Raw genomic sequence first — 24024 nt, 5'->3', positions numbered from 1 at the left:
CTTTCCATCGGATTCTTTTGTTTTTTAAACCAGCTTTATTCAGTTTTGTAGCATTATATAACGTGAAATAAAGAATGGTAATGCACGTTTGTTATCCTTACATCATGCACTCATCAAATAGTGTTTATGTGTTTCGCTTCAGAGGTTAAACTCAGGACTCCGATCTGATACTAACTTAGTACAGCATTGCACCATATGGCACTTTAGTTAATCAGAGTTTTTTTCTAATGTCAACGAATGCTTTTATCATCATCCTAACAGATTGGGAGAAGTCAAGGAATAATGATATTCTTGTTCTTAGATAGTGAATTTCTTCCTTTTCTGGTGCCATGCGCAAGATTGAAGATCAATCTCTGTGATTCCGTAATTTTACAATTACAGATCTCGGTGGAGCTCCTAGTGGAGGATTCGGAGTCAATAATCTGTGTGTTCTTTAAATTGTGAACACTGCAGAAAAAAAGTATTTGCAGAAAAAAAGTATTTGCCAAATAAGTCTTTGAAGGTGTTTGTTGGACTTGGCCCTTTTGGCAGGTTCATCCCAAAACATTTTGCATTTGCCTAGCCTGTTTCTGTAACCTGGTGTTGGTGATTTTAGGCCTCTGCGCAATTTTTCACTGTGGTCCAGTGTAAAGTGCGTGCGCTCTCTGTGTATGAGTGATGAGTGGCCTGCCCTCCCATAGGAATGCATGGGGAATGTGTGTGTCCATGGTAGTTCCTGATGTGTGGGGAGTGCAGGGGCGAGTTTGGTATGTGCAAAATTGTGAGATTAAATGCTGCGCGATGATGTGCGCGGATTTATTGCGTCTAGTGTGGAAGTGCCACTTCTAGAAGTTGGCATGTCTGTGCAGTGAATGTGAATTGACTGTCTGGCTTGGGATTGGCTGGAACAGGCTGGTGTGCCTGGCTCCAGGAGTCAGGATGGGTCTTCTCTGGTGGTGAATGGAGAGATCTGCATGCTGATGGGAGGGAGGAGTGCACCTGGGACCTGAATAGGGCTGGGCCTTCCCTCCACAGTGCTGGCTCCACCCCCTGTGGTGTGTCTGATGCCCTTGACCCATCCTGTGAATAGGCAGAGGGGCTGAGCAAAACAAAGTGCACAAGAACCAGTTGCCTCTGGTTCGCCCCTTGCCTGCACCTTGGAAACTAAGGAAATGGTGTATAAAAGAGGGGCTGTGACCCCATGAAAATGTTCTTGTGCTTAACTTGAAACAACCAGGGGTGTGCTGCTGCTGCTGGGGCCCAGGAGAAGGCTTGCTTCCCTGGACCCTGCCCAGCCCCTGGATGCCTGGAGGACTTCTGGGGGACCCTTCTGCCTTGCTGGAGTATTTCCAGGACCCTGAAGAGACTTTGGGGCTGCCCCAACACCTTGGGAGTGCTGGCCTTTATTTTCAAGTGTCCCTGGCTCTTTCTGCGCTTTATCCCCCTCTGGGAGTGCTTTATTTTAACCCTGCAGCGCTGGGCTGCAGCGGGTGCGAGGGATTCCCCCTGTCTGGGGATTCCCTCCTCCTTGGGCTCATCACGGGTGCCCACCCCGCCTATTTTGCGTACTTTAATTAGCAGGAGCCCACCCTGCTTTATAGCCCGATCTTGGCAGGGAGCCTACCCCGCTTTTTGCCTTTTTGAAAACATATTTTTAAAAATACGGGTGCCACCCCGTTTATGCCGCCGAAGAATCACCGCCGCAGCCCGAGCTGCCTTGGAAAACGTTGCCGAGCCGCTGCCAATGTGACCCGGAAGTCAGGCACCCATCGTAGGGACATGGGCGTGACCTTGTGAGACCTGAGGGAAGTCCCAAGGAAGCCGTGCCGCATGGATCCCCCGTGCAGGGAGAGAAGGAGTATGGCGGCTCGGTAGGGCTTCCATGAGCGGAGAGAGCCCTGCGGCAGTGAGGAGTTGTACCTGGAGGAAGCACGGCGCTGCGGGTCCCCGCAAGGCTCCCGGGAGCGAGAGAGCCCCGCCCACTGCGCCGAGAGAAGCACAGATGCTGTCTGAGGAGGCCCGGGTGAAGAGACCCGGCAGCAGAGGCAGCCATCGGCAGTGCGGGATTCCCAGGAGTAGAGGGACGCCCAGCGCCGCGAGAAGAAGAGCCGCCGCCGATGGGAAGGAAGAGCCGCCCGACAGAGCCGGTGAGTAGGGCTCAGTGGGGGCGGCAGCTCGTGAATGTGATGGTGCCCGTGGAGGCAAAGAGTCAGAGCGGCCCCAGTTGCCCAGTGGGCCGCTTCAATGTGAAGATGGCTCCCAAGAGGACCCCTGCGGGGGGCCCAGTGTCGATAGACAAGTTTAGGCGCATTGCCTGGGCGGCCCCGCTGGCGAGAGGGCCGCCCCAACGAGGGGGCATGTTTGTTTTAGGAGTCTCGGTGGCTTCCCCGCCCCCATTATTTTCCTGAGGCCGAGGGCTCCAGCGATGGCCCCATTTATCTAAAGGGCCCCAGAAGGGGTTCCCGAGGGCCAGAGGGGCCCATGTTCTTGCCCCTGAGGGCCACAGTTCTAGGGGGAATGTGTATTTGCAGAGCCATCGTTTGGGGCCATATTTGAGTATGGAAGGAGCCAGTGGGCTCCTGGGCACAGTTGATTCCAGAGCCACTTGGCTCCACCATGAGGCGCAATGCGTGAGAGAATCCCAGAAGTGGCACAGAGGTGCCAGGCCTTCCACAGCTGCGCAGCACTTAGTGCCAGCTGCAACGTTTAAGTTTGCGCAGATGGCGCACCCCTGACAGGCGAGGCATTGGCAGCGCGCCCTGACATTCTTGACACAGGGCATTTGAGCCCTTTCTTGTATGGCCAGTTGGCCTGGGGGGCTGGTGGATGTATAGGGTGCAAGGCCCTATTGTGATTTTGTGCTAAAGTGATGTGGTGCTATGAAATGTATTGTGTATAGTATTTTTTGTGCATCCTGTATATGATACCTCTAAAACTGTGGTTTATGATTATGAGGTTGTTTTACCTATGGAAGTTTGTGCTAGTGAGATTGTACTTCACTGTGTGATTTACGCCCCTAATGTGAGTTATACTTAGGAGGTAGGGTCTAATGTGTTTAGACTAGTGAGAGATTGCATAATGTGTTCATGCAGGTGAGGTTGGCGCAGGAGGTAATTCGCGCCTGATGTGACTGTGCATACCGTAAAGTTATGTTACAGGTTGAGGTGGAGTACAGTGATTACCAGTGGCTACTGGTTGTAGGTTTATGATCTATTTTTACTTGTACTAATTTCTACTAAGTGTTGATCCTGACAGTAGCCCACGTGGCCCTGTCCTGTGTAAATAATCCCTTGTGAATATTGCCCGTGCCAGTTGGCACAATGTTTATTGTGTGATTACTATCTGTGAGCTTTTGGCCGGGCTCTCGAACAAACTGACTGACACGGGGGTTCTTGGTAACGAGGGTTTTATTATTTTGTATTGTCTCCTCTTTTGTACAGGTACTCTGTAAAACGGGAGGGGGTTGTCGGCGTCCTCAGCTGCTTGTTTCGTCGCTTCCTGTTTTCGGAACTCCCGTTGCCTTCTGGGTGTTGTAGGCCTTGAGTCCGCCGTGTCTCCACTCTCGGCAGGGACGCCGCCCAAAAGAGAAAGAAACCAAAATCACGCAATTGTCTAAGAGCGTATTCGGGGTGGGGAGTGAGGGACCACACGTGCTCTCCCAGAATGAGGTGTCGGTGAAGTGAGGGGGGGGGTTGTGTTACACCTAAGGTCTTGGCTGGTGTCAAGGGGGGGGTTTTCCCCACTTACGGCCCGCCCAACCCGTGAACAGTGACCGTACCTGTTCTAGCCACACTTCATGTGAAGTGTGGCTGAGCGAAGCGCCTTCCCGTTGGCCTCCCGGCTTGTCGTTGTAGTCGCTGGTCTCTCTCCTCCTAGCTCCGGCTCCCGTCCTCCGCTGTGCCTCTCCCGCCTCTGCTTTCCGATGCTCTGGGCGCGTCTCTGCTCCCGTCCTCTTCCTCTCTTCTCCCGACTCCTCCGGCTGATGTTCTCCGTACGTCTCCTCTCCCGACCTCCTCCTCTGCTTTCCCGTCTCTTCCTCGACTGCGATCTCCGTTTCTCCGTCCTCCGTCCTGCTCCACTCCGCTCCTCTCTCGCTCCGCCACTCTCCGACTCCTCCGGGTGAAAAACACACCTGACTCTGGTTAGGGCGTTCTTTTACCTCCAGCAGGTGGGCAGGGCCAGGGTCAAGTTCCGCCCAGTTAAAGAAACACGGCTCCTCCGTGTCCAGAAGGGGATGTACCGTGTCCTCAGCCGTTTGCCAGGTATCTGTGTGCTGCACAAAAAGAGGTGAGACAGGTAAAGGTAAGCCGGGAGGGCCCGAGTCCGGGTCCTCCCCGTCACACTATCTGATGTGTTTTGAGAATACAAAGGCTATGTTTATATAACCTTGTGTGGAGTTCCTTTTGTGGTGTGCCTGGGATGTTGTTGCTGTGTGCGTGCGCAAATGCTTTACACATTGCCTCCGGGATAAGCCTGACTGCTCGTGCCAAGCTACCAAGGGGGTGAGCAGGGGTTATCTTGGCGTGTGACTCCCTTGCCCTGACTAGAGTGATGGTTTCTGCCTGGCTTTGGCGCAAGCCTTACCCAACCAGAAATCCCAGTTCTAACAGTGTTTTATAGGCAAGTTTTCACATGGTTTCCGTCAGACCTGAGGTGCACACATTTAATCATCACAACTGCCTCCATATTGTAACTTTTGTTTTGCATTTGACCGAACATTTTCAAATGTTTTTGATTTCTTTCACCTGCTTGTAATTTCTATGTCAGAGGGGATCAATGCCCCATAGAGGAACAATTAAAGGGACCCTTGTAGTCACACATTCCTCATTTGCTCAGAATCTGTAATGTGTGAGTGTTCTCAGTGTTCATGGGCATTTACCCCCTCTGATATAGGAACTACTCAATTTAAAGACAAGCACATTCAGCACTTAATGCATATTAAAAGAGCGATTGCTGTATGAATAATAACTGATAGACATAAAGGGGTCCTGGTTCTGAGGAAAACCAGGGACCCCCTTCCGGGGCTGCAATACTACAGAAAATTGTTTACCTATAGGATTCTGGAGGATTAACACACCTATGCATCTGGACTCCATTTTCATGATCTCCTGGGCCTTTTAGTAGTTAAGTATTCGTTTTTGAAGGGGTTCAAGACTTGTAGTCTGCAACCCTGGATCCTGCTCCACTTTCATAAATAGTACTCCCTGTAATCAGGGAGCGCATTTGGCACCATAAAAATGTACGATGAATAAGGCAACGCCCTTAATAAAGCATTGCTGCTAGGTTGGTTTTTGACTGCTCTCCTTACAAATTTTCGTAAATTTTGAGTCCTCTTTTGATACATATACACAAGATTCTAGGTCTCCCTACAACAGAATACTTTCCTCTTGGGACCCTCCCCTCACAAGTTTGTTTTGAATGATCAATTGTTCATATAATTTTCTCAGCTTATGCATTTGAGAGACTGGACTGCTTTCTGGATGGAAATAAAACAAAGATGAAGAACATTTATGATGCTATCTATAGATTCATAGTTTGTAACCTCCATGGCACCATGGGCCCGAGGTCGCATTTGTGTTAAACACATACATAAGCACCTTCCTTCCACACCTTTGTACCGGTCAAATGTCTGTATAGGTACAGTAGTGTTTTGTATTCGCTGTGCTCTTCGTTGGTACTCTAGATATGCTATGAAAAGCAGAAGTCCATCCCTCTTGATTGTTATGAACTTACGAGTAATGGCCCTTATAATATAGTAAGAGAAATTGTTTTGCAGTAGAAGTGAAGTAGATTCTATGCTCAGACAGACAACTTACGACTTTCTCCCATCTTCTGAAGATGCTGAAGGACACCAGATCTGAGATCACTTGGCAGGAATCGCCCTATCAGGCCTGGCAGAAGAAGTCTGGAAAAAGAGAAAATAGTACACATTCTTTTAAAAATAATGCACAGACTGAAATGGAATAATCAGGCAAGCCTTAGTGTAATGAATATGAGAACGAATGCATGGTATGTGCCACTGTAAAATAGCATTCCCACCAGAGCACACTTTGAACATTTATTCACTTCTCTGGTTAAATAGTAAGCAATTGACATTCTTTGCTGAATTCTTGAAAGCAGAAACACAAAGACACATCTTCCAAGATCAGTTACATACTTCAAAGCTCTGTCCATTCTATACCATTATAAAAAAATGGGCATCAGCCACATGCATATCCAAAATATGGCTTGCTAAATATCAACCCAGGCTCTAACATTAGCCACGTTTTAGCACTATATTTGGAGAAATGTGTACTTCAATCGTTAAGCTAATTTATATTTTGTTAGAAGCGCAATATGTGCTTTAGCATCTCAGAAAGACTAGTGGTTTGTATGTAAAACTATACCAGATACTAATCTACACAACTATTATGTTTCTTTGCAAGTAAGTAGTTTTGTCTTCTACAGTGCAAATGTATTTTGGATTCACATGCTGGTCAAAAAGTGGTTTCTGCTTATTGGTTGTGTGTTCAATGGTGTAGTAATGTTATGTATCTTTGAATTAAAAATGTTGTAGTGTTACACTTTCAAAAGCAGTCCCTTCTTCAAAGTCACCATGTAAACTTTTCTTACAATGTAAATAAATTTAGAAGTCTCAAAAACAATATTGAGAATTTGTGTTGGGCCACTACATCAACTTTGTAAAATTGCTCAGCTGTTAACAGCCATGCACCTCCATGATCTATCTGTAGACAACACCTACTCTAAAACATACTGCTTAAAACTAAGCGGATCATCTAACCGCAAGTTGATGATCCTTCAACAAACATAACATTTAAAAAAAAACTATTTACCTGCCAGATCAATCTTCAGATGCCTGAACTTCCCCAAGAACATGAACAGATTCTAGAACGTAAGTCAGATATGTATAGTTGTTCTATGATAATTAATGGCAATTGTTATTTGTGGAGAAACGTGCCCCTTTGTCTGGTGCGGAGGCAAGGTTTTTAATCATTTGTCCCCCACCCTCCCCGTGGCCTTCCTTTCTGTTTTTCATGAAACACAACAGCTATGCTTGTTAAGTTCAACATGTATCATCTGGATCTTTCACAATACAAGCTGTTCCTGTTCACAGAATCTATTTAGGAATGCACCACCGTGCTCCTATGTAGGTTGAAACACACAGCCATGATTTAATTCTGAAATAAGTGGACTTTAAGAGTTTTGGGGAATTATCAATACAGAAAAAGAGTGGAAACAGAAAAAGGCAGTTAGTTCTTCAGGTGGGGGTACATGGCGAGGAGGAGATGATGAACAGAGAATTCAGCTAAGTAGTAACATAAAGATTCAATTTAAAAAAAGTTTTTTCAGAAATTCAAATGGTTGGGTATAGAATTGGATTTCCAGGGCAATGGTTATCCATATTTGAGCTTCTTGCACGCCAAAAGCCCAGCCCCTATTGTTAAGATTTGCTCTTAGGTAGCCTATATAAAAGCTGTGCTTCTGATTTTAACGCACACTTTTTCCAGACAAATTTAAAAAGGATGCTCTTCTCTACTAGTGGTCAATGAGGTTGACAGAGATGATCCGAAACAAGGTCATATGCTTTACGTCTTTAAGACTTCTAATTGTAGCATTCTCAATAAGCTGAAAGCGTTAGATGCTATTTTGGGGAATTTCCATATAGAATTTCCAGCATCAAGACAAGAATGCACAAAAGCAGCGACGGTAATGACTTTCTAAGAGAAAGGCTGGTGTATGATTCACAGGTGAAAAAAGCATGCCTTGAAAGTGGCATCTATGTGTGATCAAGAAAAGGTTCTGGGCCCAGTAGAGTATGTAAGCGGATTAATACGTCTTCAGTTTTTTGCTATTGCCTCTGGCTCTTTCCAGCTAAAACCAATAGCATCAGAGGGACCTTGTCCAGCAGCTATCTGGAATTAAGAGAACTTTGTTGGATACAGCCTTCAACCTTGCCCTGCTGAAGGATTTCAACTTCCATAAAAAAAGACAAGGGAGAAGGTAAAAACTTTGACCAGATGGCCTGCTTGTACATTCAACCTCTGCTCCATCACAGGCAACCTATTTTTTAACCTAGTTCCTGGTGACTGGAGCTTTAATTTTTCTTGGCACTTTTTGTCTCAAAACTTTAAAAAAATCATTAATCCGGCCCCCCTTATTGGATTGTAGCCATTTCGGTGTCACCGTTTCTTACTACATTTTTTTTTTTTTTATTTAAAAATTGGCTGTGTTGTGTTTTGTTTGGACTTTTGACTGTTTGAATGTTGCTAAATAGTGAACACATTTTCCTAATTTAAGTCTGTCTGGTCTGTGCCATAACTACGAGGGAAAGGAACCCAGGCTGAAATTATTGAACGTGTGTGTTTTGTACCCCAGTCATACAGCCGGGACACGGAAGGGATGTGGCGTGGGTGAACACCCTACACATTGGGTTGGCTGGAGCCCACATTGAGGATTCCTGGTACGACGGGGACTACCCTCTATCTGCCATGGATGTCCCTTTGCCAAGAGAAGATTGACGCTTGGGACTTGGCCTCTTTCCTTTGACAGGGGCTGGACCCAATTGGATTTAGATGAAATGTGCACACCATTGCTCGAGTCTGCAGAGTTGATGCTGGTGACTTCAGAGATGAGGGCAACTAAGTAAGAGACCCAAGTGCTGCGGAGGAAGGCATCTGAGACCTAAGTTTGAAAAAATACTAAGATAATGCACCTTCCAGACTATAGGCATGCGGTGGAGTAATGGACTTCTACTATGGAGGATGTTCCCGGCCAGGCTGATTGTCAAATTTTATGGCAAAATCTTTGTTCTCTGACTCACCAGAAGAAGCATCGGAGTGTTTTGAGGAAAGAAAAGTGCTACAACACCCAGAGCAATGAGTCACCCACCCAACAACATCAAGAGGCCCATAAAGACCATCTAAGGCCCAGAGATGGAGATCGTAGGCATGCCCGCTACCAACTCAGAGACACACCGCGCAGCCGTGTTCCTGAAGACAAAGCCAATAATTCTCCTGATAATGAGTTAACAGAATTGTCTGAAACCAGACATAGATTGCCCAAGCTAATAGCAGAAAGATATTCCCAATGCATTGGGAGCTATGAGGATGCACACCCGATATCACACAGAATATAAGTATTTACATTTTTGCAACCTACAACAGCAACCCAACCTGAACATTGATTTGGGGTCCCTTGTAAACCCAGAAATTCCACAGCCATCTTGGCGATTTCAGAGCAAAGTGACAGGATCAGCTTTACCCCCCGCCACCTCCCCCCTACCTGTTATCCTATACTGTGTTTGACTAGTTTTGTTTTAACTTTGCTTATTTGGCTACAATTTTACTTAGGGGCGACATCTGCTTCATGGGATGGGGGGGGGGAAGGGAGTGTGGGCAATTGAGTTTAGTCCATTTTAGATTGTTTTATTTGTTGGTTTGCTGTTGCTCTGTTAGCAACCGGAAGGATAGTAGGCATTCCACACAACTGACACAAGGGTTACTTGTGACATACATGCAATTCACTGACGCTCTGCCTACTCCGGGGAGGCAGGCAGGTCCCCTCCTCTTCGCCACTGTTGGACCCATGCTTCCTTCACCAGCAATATGCCCAGATGCCCAGAACGACACCTGGTACCCCTCTCCCTCGGAAGCCAGCCCACCCCCACTGACCACGCCCACAACCTGGGAATCATCCTGGACTCAGAGCTCAAAATGGACTGCCAGATCAACGACATCGCGCCAACCTACTTGCACACCATCTCCCTCCTATGTAAGACCTTCAAATGGATCCCCCTCAAACACAGAAAGACCATCACTCACGCCCTGGTCACCAGCAGGCTCGACTATAGCAACGCTCTCGATGCCGGAATAAACAAAAACCTCACCGCAAACTACAGAACATCCAAAGCGCCACTGCAAGACTGGTCCTCAACCTGCCAAGACACCGCCACATCTCCCAGCACCTGCGCATACTCCAATAGCTCCCCATCGAAGCTAGAGTCACCTTCAGGATGCTAAGCCATGCTCACAAGGCTCTCCATGACTCCGGACCAGCATACCTGAATATCCGACTCAAATTCCACGCACCCCAAAGGACCCTATGATCAGCCCAGCTCTCCTATGCCGTGGTCCCCCGCACCAAAAAGACTAGATTGGGAGGCCGCTCCTTCTCCTTCCGCGCGGCCAGAGCCTGGAACGACCTGCTCCACCTCAGACAGATAACATCAATACCCATCTTAGCAAGAAACCTCAAAACCTGGCTCTTTGACAGACCCCCTCCTTGATTGACTGGAACGTGCAAAAAAAACTCACCCCAGCCCTTTGAGACCCTTACAGGTGAGTAGTCGCGCTTAACAAACACCTGTTACGATTTGATTATGGCCAAACTCCTCCAGCATAACATTCAGACGTAACATACACTTTCATATGGGTGGGGTTCTCCTGGTTCAAAAACTAAAAAGCACCCATGGATTACGGCACTATTGGAATATGAATATCTTACTTGTCAAAATCAAAAAGAGGAGGTCCTCCTTTATTATAATAAAATGTGCATGATGTTCTCATGCTGAAGGAGACCCACCGTATGGGGACCCAGTGCAATTTCCGAAGCCGATATGAGTACGCCAAAGTCATTCCATGCTGGTTTCACTAGGGGCTCCTGAGGAATGGCAGTGTTAATAAATCTCTCTACCGAGCTCCTAGAGGTGCCCCTCGGAACAATAGGTGTGGGTGGAGATTTCAACCCTGTTATGTACCGAGCAAAGGGCACTCTTGCGAAAGCTTCATCCCGCAGCTTGGTAGATACTTGGCACTAATGACACAAGCACACCACACAATTCATGCACTTCTGCAGCACCCATTGCTCACAGTCCAGAATAGACTACATATTTGTACCAGCTAGCAAGACAGCCTCAATGTCAGGAGCTCATATTCTCCATAGACGACTTTAAGATCACTTCCTCATCAAGATTACGGTCCGGAAGCATGTGGGCGGTTTACAGAGAATGTAGACATTGAACACCTGGGGGCTACAAGATCCCTGATTGAGAGTCATGCATCAGTAGAGCGTGGTCTAGTTCTTTGAGGTCAACTTAGAATCAGTCCCTTTATGCATTGCCTGCTTAGACTTCAAGTGGCCTTAACACAAACCAGTGGACTCCAGAGAGATGCAGCTCTGTTGTTTTAAATTTTTAGGTCGAGCCTATAGCAGCAGCGCACATGCCCTGCTTGTTTTTCAAGGCATGCAGTATTCAGTATGGAGTGGAAGCTCAGTGAAAGCTCCCTCCCACTCTCCGCCCATAATTTTCATTGGTGTGTGTCTTTGTCGGTCCTAAATGCTACCTTCCGAGTTGTTTTAGGCTTGTTATTCCCTCCTCATGACGGCCATGACGTCATTTGTATCCTTCCATGGCTACTGGCCCCTTTACTTTGTGAGTCTGTGCCTTCTCGCTCGGAGCGTAGAAACAAGCTGCATTTAAAAGGGCAGGGAGATGTAGGCTGCCTCTGGTGATGAAGAAAGCTGCCCCTTTTTCTTCCCTCCAAGATACCACTTGCTCCCGATTGCTGTGAAGAGTGCTAAAAGGTAGAAGCAGCCTGCTTCCCTTGTTTTCCCAAAGCTGTAACCAGCCTATGGTAATGGAGAATAGCGCTCGGACGAGATAAGTTTCGTGTGGTGGCAGACTGATGTTGCCAACCCCCCCCCTGAGGTTTCACACATGTGCGAGAGTAGTCCTCCCCTTTAGCTTCCTGTCAGCGCAGTCTCCCTCTGTCGAATGATAGCCATGTCGCCCCTGGGCTGCCCTGTGTTATTGAGTTTAGATAAGTACTGTTCTTGCACATCACCCTCTGACAGCCTCCATGGCTACTACTAACCTGCCTTCTGCGGGGGGAACTCAGAGCGCCCGGGAACATGCCGTCAGCACAATGGGGGAACGACCTCGGTTGGATGAACAATAGCCCGGGTCAGCCTCAGGAAACCCTGCTGGCTCTGGGCCACTCATCCTGTTTTGCGGGGCTCTGGACACGAAAAGCCAACGGATACCATGCGACATTCGTCCCAAAAATAGAGCCGACTTCAGTAGGTTAGGATGTAGCAGAAATCCCTGTTTTTTCCAGAGTGAGAAGAAAGTAAGCGCTATAATGATTGTTGGGGGCACTTCCTTTTTCAATATTTGAGCAACTTTATCTCAATCAGCAAGTCACTGCTAATGACGGAAATCAGTTCTGGGGTATTAAACAACTAACAAAATTAATGCAAGGAAAGCGATTCCCCGCGAGCACCAAAAACACAAATATACAGTTGGAAGCCATCCCTTTAATCTTCCTTTACGGTGAACTCTGAAAAGCACCAAATGACCGGCTACTCGGGAGGTATTTTTAGGGCTCGTTGAAAGATGGGCTGGATCTTTCAGAATGCAACCCCCCGTCCCAAGCGGGGATTGGGGAAGACAACCAGGCACAGAAGGACGGGAATAGTAGGGGTGTATTGTTCATATTTTAAAATGCACAAATGAGAAGAACCCTGCAACAAACTAAGACTGCCAAATCACTCCCTTCTTTGTCTTTGTATAAACCGTTCGTCCTCTTGGGTTGTGTGTGTAATTTTTTCTTTGTCCGTTTCAGATTTTTTTTCTTTTGCCGTTTATCTGTGTTCCTTCTTTTTTCCCCATCTCTTTCCATATTTGTTTTCGATTTTTGCATCGTTGCATCGCCCTACTTTTTCTTTGTTTGTTTCTCCGCTTTATTCTTTTTATACTTTGCACATTTCTTCTTTTCTTTTGGTATTTCTGTTTTTTTCAGTCTTTTATGTTCTTCGTTCTTTGTGCCATTCGGTTATCAGTTTCTTAGTTTTTCCAGATCTCTTTTGTCTTTTTGCGCTTTTTAATTTATTTGTGTCTCTCTACGTTTCTCTTTTCTTTCTTTCTATCGAACTTTTTCTTTTTCTATTTTACGTTGGTGTGTCTAGTTCTTTCTTTCCTGTTTATTTTAAGTCTGTGTGTCTAGTTCTATATTTTCTTACTGTCCACCCTCAGCTTCAGATTGTTTTCTCGCACTGTCTGCTTCCTTCCAGATGCTATTTTCATATTCTATCCTTTCCCTTTCAATCATCTATTTGTCACTTTCCTTCTCTACAACTCATTTTCTTCAATTTTTCTCTAATCTGCTTTTCACTTTACTCTCCCCGACATCCCCTTCTATTACCTCCTCTACACCCCTTGCTGCATTCTTTCTCCTCACCCCTTTCCCCACAACCGTTCTTAAGTTCACACCTTTTCTTATTTCTTCCATATCATATCCAAGCAACCTCTTACTCCCCCCACCCCCAAACTCTTCTCTTCCATCCTAGCACTTCCTTCTACTTCACTACATCTACATTTCGAGGCTACATACCCCAAGTTCCCATTGTACATCAGGACATTTGTGTAAACTCGATCCTCACTCAGTGGTCGAAGTGGGAGGGATCAGAGGGGCATGATGAGCCCATACTTTTCAAATTCAAGATAAACGGTTTCCCTACTTTTTGTTAAAAGTGGGCTGTCCGGGACGGTTAATTTCGAGAGTTGAAATGCTTCAGCTGAAACGTAAGGCAGGGCGAGCGTCTCTTTTGTTATGAAACTGAGGGAGATGTTCTTGCCAGGGTGCTTGCTGTCTGAAAGAAATGTAAGTGTGCACAACTGGTCAATCTGCAAATGTAAAAGGTGCTTGGAAGCAGGTATTGGCTTTAACTGATGGGTCTTTTGAAGTTTCCTGATGACACAGATGAATTATTTTTGACTGGTACGGCAAGGGAGTTACCAGCTGAGCTGTGAAGTGTGTGCATTTAACAGTTGTTAAAAAAGACTGCACAATTTACAGTCTCGGTAGTACTAAAATCTGTATTTTGGACACTTTATCTTAAGCCTTTTTACGCATTTTGTAGCGGCCTATTGTATAGTATGTGTAAATCAAGTTTAAAATAATGACTTACATATTCACAGTGCTTTCTGTAACAGACTGGGACTGGGACATTCACAAGTCACTTTTCTCACCAAACAGGATTCAATTCTGTGGCTCTCTGGTTACATGCAGAGACTGTGCACTGCATTAACTAATAGAGGTTTCATAATGTACGATAGTTCATTTCCCACTAATGCAAGATTTGTCCTTTGTACGGCTGGCAGTGGTTACTTTTACTTACTAGCACATATCACATTTATGGGAGACCTTCTATTAATTTCCCTTCAGCAGCGCCACATAGTAGAACCTAATCTGGAATTAAAAGAATAATTATTTTGTCACATTTCAAACCTACTAATTTTATATATGGATATAGCTAGTTGAATGTAGTTGTGGTACTGTCTTGCATGCAATGCATTATGGGTAGGGTGGATTTACCATATCTTCTGCAGGGTGCAGTACTATATGCAGCCAAAAGAGGTCCCATGTGACCTAATTTGGCCACATATGGTCCTGCACCCTACAACATGGCTAGGTAAAACCAGCATTTGCAATGCAATAGGTTTTTAAAACATAAATAAAAGGCATTGTCATTTACAATGCCAGTAGCTTAAACTCACGTAAATGTGAGGCCTATTGCATTGCAAATGCTTGTTTTAACAGTCTTTGATAAAGTACACTGGCCCTTTAAGCTAGCGGTCTACCTAAGGATGCAGCTTGGCTGCCATTTTCTTGGTTTTGTGAGAGTCCTTTATTCCTCCCCGTGGCCCAGGTTCATGTTAATGGTGCCCTTTCACTTCCTTTCCAGATTTGCCATGGTACCCAATGGGGGTGCTCTCTTTCCCCTTTCTCTTTGCCCTGGTCATCAAGCCTGAGGTGGAATGGACTAAACAAGGGAATTCCGATGGTGTGAAGGTCCAAAGGACTTTTTGTTCAATGCCATGAAGCCACTATCCTGAGAGCTTCCATATGCTATGGGTCTTCAAAACTGCATCGGAATCCAAAGTAAACTGGGGGGAATCAACATACATGCACCTAGTGGCTAGTCCCTCCTCCCCAAACGCCTAAATATCAAAATGTAAGGTGGCCTTTACTCATTTCACATATTTGGGCAAGATGATCATGACAGACCCGAACCCGAGTTGGAACCTTAACATTAACCTGTTACTAAGAAAGAGCCAGGAGACCTTGATAACCGGTCCAAACTACCACTCATTACTATGGGTCAATGTCCTTTTTAAAATGGTGTCCCTTCCACAAATTCTACATAATTCAAAACCACCCATATTTGCTCCCCTAAACCTTTTTCCAGACATTACATCGCTCTCTCACACATCTTCTATGGGTAGGGGGAAGAGGGCAGAGTGCAAAGACTCCACAGGTCTAATTTGCCAAGTGTGTACAAACCACATACGTTGGTGATTTGGAGATCCCTACTGTACAATTCCATTACTAGCCATCCTAACATATTGAACTGAATGATTGTCTCTTCTACCATAGAGAGGGCGTGGCAGTCCATATGCAAGTAATACTAGAAAAATATATTTTATATTCCATGCTATATGTCGATTCCGCACTCATTACCTGTGATAACTAGAACTACATTAAAATGCTGCATTTGAACACATTGGAAGGCAAGGTGTGTTGACTGCAGAAAACCCACTTTTGCATAGCATACTTCTTAAATAAGTGGTTGACCTGGTGGGATTCCAGGTGACAGCCACAGATTGCATGAAATCCTCCAAACAACTCACAGCCAATTATACTCTCTATAAGAGCGAATTTTCTCCATGTTATATGGGAATGCACTGTCATTACGTCATACTGGCACACAATCCACACACATATGGAGAGAGTACTGGGAACCAGATTTACAATATAGACCCAAAGGTGGTCGTGATGGATCATGGACAGATGGGAAGGCAGAGTTTCACGTTTACAGGTAGGAATAGGACACTTAAATTGCCAAACATGACATAGAAAAGCATTAGTGAAGAGCAGCCTTTGGCAAATGGCAGGGAGGAAGGGATAGATGTGCATTACTGGAAAAGGCAGTCTATAAGACTAGAGGTTGCCTTGGTCTACATGGACACAGTATGAAGAGGCCGGATCTCTCCAGGCCCGAGGGCAATGGGCACTGAGGGAAGTTATTTGGGGATTGCCTGGTTGAGGGTTCATTTGGGCTCCATAGTGGGAGGAGGGACTTCAGTGAATATGACCTGTAAAATGATGTAATGGAAGTGTACAGGTACTATCATTATCAATGCAGCATGATTATAAACTGTTTAGTAAGGATTGAAACGGAAATAAAACTTTTTATAAAAATAAAAAAAAATAAACTGTGTTCGACGTGACAAGATTTGGGGACTTATTACTTGGATAGGGCACATCCTCCCCAATTAATAACCTATTTTCTTACATTGGTGTTCTGTGTGGGGGGGGGGGGGAGGAATCCAGAACTTTTGTTTAGCAGTTGATACTCCGTTCTAATAGATTAAATTAAAAACGTCCTCTATACAACTGTCAGCAAAAAAAAGGTCTTGATTGGGTAATTTTTTTTTTTTTTTTTACAGTAGGCATGCCGCAAAAGGGAACGATGGAGAGCAACAAGGATAAAAAAAACTAGTTCTCTAAAAGGTTTCAAAAGTCTGTGAACAAGCAAGAGTCCAAACCACCCTTACGAAGAAATAAGTTGGGTACAAGGTAAAGAATTATGATCCCACAAAGGGCAACGTGTGCTTTGATTGTCGGCAACCAGGAGAGATGAAGGAAGACTCCGATGGCTCCAAGAAGCCCCACCAGTGAGCACGCCCAAGGGATTGCAAGTGTAGGAATTCAGGCGGAATTCAGGGAACCTAAGGGTTGGAGGAAAGCCACACTAGTCTGCATAGGTGGAGTGGATGTTGAGACCATGGCTAACTTGCCTCCCAGCATGGAAAAGTATAGGCAATGGAAAACCGTCAAAGGGACCCGTGGAGAGGCTTCAGGGAAACTGAAGCCAACATGATCGCTGTGATGGAAATCCTGGTAGTCTGGGGTAGGTTTTCAGTTTCACAAAATTAGAGTAGTAACTGATATTGACACACTGACATGAGTATCACGTATTTAACCTTTTTTAAACATGAGGGTTATAGTATGGAAAGATCGGTTAGCATACGGCGTCCCGCTGCACACGAGGAGAACCACTTTACTAACCATACGGAGTGGATGACTTTTACAAGCGCAGGGCGTCATATTATAAACACACAGATGAGTGTTGTAATGTCCCAGGCTTTCCCCTCAATGATGACGCTAGGCTGTATAGAGGGTTGAACAGGTTTATTTAACTACAGGCTATCGGAGAGCGCCGAGCCGATCTGTAGCTCACTCAGCGTTTGCGCCTCTCTGCCGCGCATGCGCACGGCTGCTCAAGATGGCGGCCACCGCATTGCGTTATCACGCAATGCGGGACAGCTATACCGCAAACACTACATATCTCCCCCCTTTAATACAATTGCATGAACTTCAAACTTACAGTCCTTCACCCATTTCAAAGTCTTGGAAGCGGGAAGGTCTCACCACTGCTCTCCCTCTGCGGGTATACCTTACCGGGGCAGCATGTGTGTCTCTCTCCAAAGTCTCATCACTGCCTTCCCCACGGTTGGGCTCCGCAGGGTTCCCCCCCATTCTCCTTCCTCTCTTCTCTTCGTCCCCCCCCGGGGCGATTCGATTGTCTTGTGATCCCCTCACTTCTCCATCTTCTAGATCCGCACCCAAGTCAGAAAGTTCAGCTCTGTTGTCGGGCCCTGTCATTGCTCCTTGCTCAGGCTCGACATGACTCCAATGTAGTACCTTGTTGCACCTTGCCATGCGGTCTTGGGACCACACGTTACCGTCACTCAACAAGGCCGCTCGATCATACACCTCCTTGACTTGGAGTGGTTTGCTGTACTTGCTGTCTCCCTTCCTTTGCATCACCGCCAACTTGACTCTTACCCATTCGCCTTCTTCCAATCCGGTCTCTTTCACATTTCTCCGTGCGTTGTAGTACTTGGTGTATACCGCTTGTGCTTTTTCCAGGTTCGCTTGCACCACTGCCGGAGACCATTTACTGGTTACTGTTTTCTCCTTCCACATTCTATTGTCTCTTGTGAATGGGTCTCTGCCTCTCAGGATTTGGAAAGGGTTGTACCCTGTGCCAGTGGGGGGGATTCTGTATGCCCATATCATTTGTCCTATCTCCTTTTCCCAGTCCTTGCCACACGTAATTGCCGCTTGCACTGATCCCATCACCACTCGGTTAAAACGTTCCACCAGTCCGTTGGCCGCCCGGTGATATATAGCAGTGTGCTTGGAGAGGATGCCATTTCGTTCCATGAACGTAGTCCATTTTTCTGAGGTAAATTGAGGACCGTTGTCACTCAATATTGACTTGGGGATGCCTTCTCTTACAAAGGTGTCATCTAGGAACCTTAGAATTGTTTCAGTGTCCATTACCTCTTCTACTTTTACTTCTGGCCACTTGGAGTATCTGTCTATGAGGACACATGCACACTTCGGCGTTCCTTGACCATCTAAGATCGGGCCCAAAATGTCAATAGACAATTCCTCCCACGGATTTCTCGGGGAGTCAAACTTTCCTAATGCCGGCCTCAGAGGCTTGAGTGTCTTATCCGCTCCTTGGCACTGAGTGCACTCTCTGATGTACCGTTCTGCTTGTGTGTCCATGCCTGGCCACCAGTATCCTTGTTTTGTTCTTAACTTTGTCTTGCCGATTCCTAGGTGCCCTTCGTGGTGTATCGCCAGCAGCCTGTGAATTATTCCTGATGGAGGGATGACCTTGTCCCCCCTGTATGCGAACACTCCTTCGTCATCTACTGAGAGCTCCTCCCTGACTTCATAGTACCTCCTTAGGTCCTCATTGAGGTGCCTCTTCTCTGGCCAGCCCTTCACAATGCATTCCTTCACCTTCCGGATGACTAGATCCTCCTCATAGGCGGTTTCCCATTCTTGTCTGCTAATAACTCTTTCCTGGTCCTCCATTAGGGCTACCATTTCTTCTCCCCCTTCTCTGTCTTCTTCGTCTGGTTCCATGGCCGCTGTCCTGCTCAATTAGTCCGCCACTTTGTTGCGGCTGCCTGGAATATACTCCACGTCATATCTAAATTCCAATTGTTTCAAAGTCATTTTTGAGATTCTGGGTGTGGCACTGGCATGCCCACTGGAGGGGAGCACCTTCACCAACGGTTTATGATCTGTCTTTAGCTGAAATCGTGTCCCCCACAGGAACTGTCGGAATCTTGTCATAGCCCACACCACTGCCAGCATCTCCTTCTCAATGACGCTGAACTTCTTTTCAGTGCTGCTCAATGTACGGGAAGCAAAGCTCAATGTTTCCACCACTCCTTGACCTCTGTCTTGCATTAAGACGGCACCTAGGCCCTTGTCGCTGGCGTCCGTTGTGAGCACCGTTCTGCCCTGGGGATCATAGCCTTGCAGGGGTACAGCTCCCACGATGTCCATCTTAACGCTGTTGAATTCCTCCTGTGCTTCTGCTGACCAGCTGAATGTTGCTTTCTCCCTGGTTAGCTGCCTCATGTGGTGGGTTTTCGTTGCGAAATGTTGAACAAACTTACTATAGTACTCTGCCATGCCCAAAAAGGACCTGACTTCCTCCTTGCTGGTGGGGGGTGGTGCGTCACAAATCGCTTTCACATTCTCAGCCTTGGGTGTGATGCCTTGCACTCCAATTTCATGTCCCAAGTATGTTACGGACTCCATTCCTAGGCGGCATTTGTCCCATTTTGCAGTCAGGCCTTTTGTCTCCAACACATCCAGCACTTTGGTGAGTTTGGCGTCATGGTCTATTCTGTCTCGCCCCATTATCAGGATGTCGTCCTGAAAATACTGGATGCCTTCCATGTCCTTGAATAACTGGTGCATCAATTTCTGAAACACGGCCGCTGCCGAGGCCAGTCCGAAGGGCATACGGCAAAATTGGTAGCACACGAAGGGGGTGATGAAGGACGTCAGCCTCCTGCTCTCCTGGTGTAGGGCTATTTGGTGGTATGCTGAGGTTAAGTCGATGGTGGAATACCACTTTATTCCTCTTGTCTTGGCGAGCATTTCCTCAAATCTTGGTAGGGGGAATTTCTCCACCACGATGTTTTTGTTCAATTCCAGCAGGTCCACACATAGCCTGACCTTTCCGCTGGGTTTCATCACCACCACCAGTGGCACTAGCCATTCGGCGCACGTGATTGGCTCTATGATGCCCTTATCTTCTAGCTCCCGAAGTTCTACTTGCACCGCCTCTCTCACCGCCAGGGGCACATTCCTCACCTTATGGGATACTGGCACTGCTCCTGCTTTGAGTATGATTTTGTGTGCGAACTTCTCTAGCTTGCCCACTTTGCCTCCAAACACCTTAGGGTATTCCTTCTTCCATTTGTCTATGTCAGGCCATCCATCCGGTTCCGTAAGCAGGATTTGGACCTTTCCTCCCGGATCCAACTTTATTCCCAGGTCGCCATGGTCCAGCCATCCTAACACTGATGGTCCTTTTTCGGAGACATATAGTTTGCAGATGGCGCTCCGCCCTCTGAATTCAAATTTCAGCGGTCTGAACCCCACCATGGGTATGCGGTCTCCATTATACGTGACGGGCCTTATGTCCAGTTTCTCCAGCTCTGGGCCCACGTGAGGCGTGAACGTCTCATTCCATACTGCCCTCTGGACTATCGTGTATGGTGAGCCCGTGTCTGCAACAATGTTTATCTGCACTCCACCAATTGTCATGTCCAGCACCGGCTTGCTCGACCTGTTGGTGTCCACGCATAATATTTGGTCATAAATGCAAAGGACGGTGTCCTCCTCCTCGCGGTCATTATCCTATGGGGCTTCCTGCCCTTGGTCCACGTATCGTACCATGCTCCTGGTTGACTTCTTGCGGCACACCTTCTCGTAGTGCCCTACGATTCCACAGAACAAACATTTGGCGCGAAATGCTGGACACTTCCTATGGTGGGCCTCGTGCGTCATGCTTCCGCAGCGGTAACAGTTCCTCTTACCACCGCCCATCTGTCGGCCTGGTGGGCCTGGATTCCCTTGCCACCTTTGTGGTCCTTTCTGTGGGGCACCTTTTTGTCTGTTATCCCTCCGGGGTTCTTCTTCCTCTATCCTGTTCACCATGGGTCAGGCCATTGTCTCTTTCTTTGCTGCTTCCGCACACCGTCGTGCCAGCTCCGCTTTTTTCACTGTCGCTATGACCTCCTTGAGTGTGACGTCGCCACTGGACCATAATTTCTCTTGTACGGCCTTGCTTGTGGTGTGCATCACGATCTGATCCTTGATAAACTCATCTTGGAATGCAGCATAATTGCACGTGGACGCTAGTTTCCTTAATGCCGTCAAATACTCTTCCACCGACTCCCCTGCTTCTTGCTTTCTTTGTTGAAAGTTGAATCGGTTAATTGAGACGCATACCGCTGGTCGGTAATGTTCGTTCAATTCCTCGATTGCGTGGGCATATACATCATCGTCGGTGGTCGCTCTTTGCTTAGGGACCAGGTTTTTAAATACTCGGAGCCCCTCCGGGCCCAAGTTGTGGAGCAGTATTCTCCTCTTCCTCTTACTCGGGAATTGTTCTTCATTTTCATTTTCCAACACCTCTATGAAGTTGTCTATGTAGTCTCTCCAGTCCTCCCATCTCATCAGGGGCTTTCCCGGCTTGGGCAGGAACGGGACAGGCGCAGTCGCTGAAGATGTCTGCGCGCACATTTTTTCACGCTTGGTTTTTGGCGCGGTTGTTAGCGCAGTTCCACTTGGCCCTTTGGGGCTCCCTGGCGCCCCGTCTTCCTTCTGTTCTTTGTGGAGAAGCTGGTCTCTACCCCGTCGCTACCTCCTGAGGTCGCCAGCGCTTTGTCTCGTAGTCTTCACGGTGACAGTGAGGGGCTGTAAGATTGTGTGCCCTTTGACGTGCACTTCTTGGTCCCCACTGTGCCCTTGCTGAACCCCGTTGCTGTGCTGGGGGGTGGGGGGGGTTTGCCGCGCTCTCCAATGCCTGTCCTTACCCGCTACCGCTGTGGTACTGGTTCTCCTTCTGTGGCCGTGGTTTTTTTCTCCAGTTGGGTTCGATAATCAGTGGGTCTCTGGTGTTTTTTCGTTTATATCCTTTCTCTTTAATTTCTCCGATTAGGATTGAATACATTGATTAAGTAAAATTAGCTTAAATATGTACTAATAACCAAATAAAATGGTTTTGATTAACCCCTTCTGTGCTGATGACGAGCCCAGGCTCATCATGCAGCACGGTGCTTGTGTGCTGGTGACGAGCCTGGGCTCGTCATGAGCTGTGGAACGCTCACACGCGGGGATAATTTCCCCGCTGTGCTGAGCGTTCCATTGCGCGGGCGTGGTCATGACGAGCCCAGGCTCGTCACCAGCACACGAGCACCGTGCTGCATGACGCGCTTGGGCTCGTCATGAGCACCGCGGCGCCATGTGCGGCGCCGCTCCCCCGTGCCGTGGGGAATTAGCCCCGCGGCGAAGAGGTTAATCAATCAATACATTTGTAAAGCATGCTACTTACCCGTGAGGGTCTCAAGGTGCGGGGGTGACAGAGGGGGTAAAGCTGCTACTGCTCGAATAGCCAGGTCTTTAGGAGTCTTCTGAAGGTTAGCAGGTCCTGGGTCTGCCGTAGGGGGATGGGGAGGGTGTTCCAGGTCTTGGCGGCGAGGTGGGAGAACGATCTGCCGCCGGAGGTCGCTCTTCGGATGCGGGGGACTGTGGTGAGGTCGGGAGAGCGGAGCAAGCGGTTGGGGGTGTAGAAGCAGAGTCTTCTGTTGAGGTATGTTGGTCCACTGTTGTGGAGTGCCTTGTGTGCGTGGGTGAGGAGCTTGAAGGTGATCCTCTTGTTGACGGGGAGCCAGTGCAGGTCGCTTAGGTGGGGTGTGATGTGGCTGCGGCAAGGGAAGTCGAGGATCAGGCATTCAGACGAGGGCATGCTGACGAGGGCCTGGGTGATCGTCGTTCTTGTTTCGGTGGGGATCCACATGTATATCTTGGGGAGTATGCAGAGTGTGTTGAAGCAGGAGGACGAGACGGCGTTGACCTGCTTTGTCATGGATAGGGTTGAGGCGAGGATGAACACTAGGTTGCGAGCGTAGTCAGTGGGTGTTGAAGCTGTTCCCAGTGTGGTCGGCCACCAGGATTCGTCCCAGGCCGAGGGGGTGGATCCGAGGATGAGGACTTCCGTCTTGTCCGAGTTTAGCTTCAGTCGGCTGTTCTTCATCCACTAGGCGACGGCTTTCATTCCTTCGTGGAGGTTGGTTTTGGCGGTGTCGGGGTCCTTGGTGAAGGAGAGAGAGACAGCTGGGTGTCGTAGGCATAGGAGAGGATGTTGAGGTCATGCAGTTGGACGACGTGGGCGAGCGGTGCCATGTCGATGTTGAACAGTGTTGGGCTGAGGGATGGGCCCTGGGGTACGTCGCAGATGATCTCGGTGGCTTCGGAGCAGAAAGAGGGGAGACGGACGGAGGTGATCCAGCCCAGAGCCTTGTCTCGGATCCCAGCGCCGTGGAGGCGTGTGCGTAGGGTGCGGTGGCAGACAGTGTCAAAGGCGGCTGACAGGTCCAGGAGGATGAGGGCCGCGGTTTTGACGTTGTCCAGCAGGGCCCTGATGTCATCGGTCACGGCAATGAGGGCAGTTTCAGTACTGTGGTTGCTGCGGAATCCGGACTGGGACGGGTCCAGGATGCTGTTCTCCTCAAGGTAGCGGGTCAGTTGTCTGTTGACGGTCTCACGATGACCTTCGCCGGGAACGGGAGCAGGGAGATGGGCGGGAAGCTCTTGAAGTCCTTAGGGTCAGCCTTGGGTTTTTTGAGTGAGGGGTTGATCTCGGCGTGGTTCCAGCTCTCCGGGAAGGTCGCTGTCTCGAAAGAGATGTTGATGGCTTTACGGAGATGGGGTGCGATGGCGGTGCTGGCTTTGTTGAATATGTTAATGTTATGGGGGATTTATAAAACGCGCGGCTACTCAGAGGAGTGTCCCGGCGCTGAAAAAGTCCCCCTTGAAAAGAGAGACACTAGTCACTCACAATCCTACACAACTTCACTACTGATGGAACAGC

The 24024-nt window shown here is 47.7% G+C and overlaps 1 protein-coding gene across 4 annotated transcripts in view; it reads right to left on the bottom strand.

Moving 5' to 3' along the window:
* The window catches only part of LOC144770403 (sacsin-like), a 210032-nt gene that overhangs the window by 22016 nt on the left and 163992 nt on the right, over window positions 1-24024 (bottom strand). For all 4 annotated transcript variants that reach the window (XM_078654908.1, XM_078654907.1, XM_078654909.1 and 1 more), the window contains exon 7: window positions 5796-5884. In XM_078654908.1, the coding sequence (XP_078511034.1) occupies window positions 5796-5884 (89 nt within the window). The remainder of the gene's footprint in view (window positions 1-5795; window positions 5885-24024) is intronic.

This window comes from Lissotriton helveticus, chromosome 7 (assembly GCF_964261635.1).
Source record: "Lissotriton helveticus chromosome 7, aLisHel1.1, whole genome shotgun sequence".
NCBI lineage: Eukaryota > Metazoa > Chordata > Amphibia > Caudata > Salamandridae > Lissotriton > Lissotriton helveticus.
This window is presented reverse-complemented; position numbering and strand designations above follow the sequence as displayed.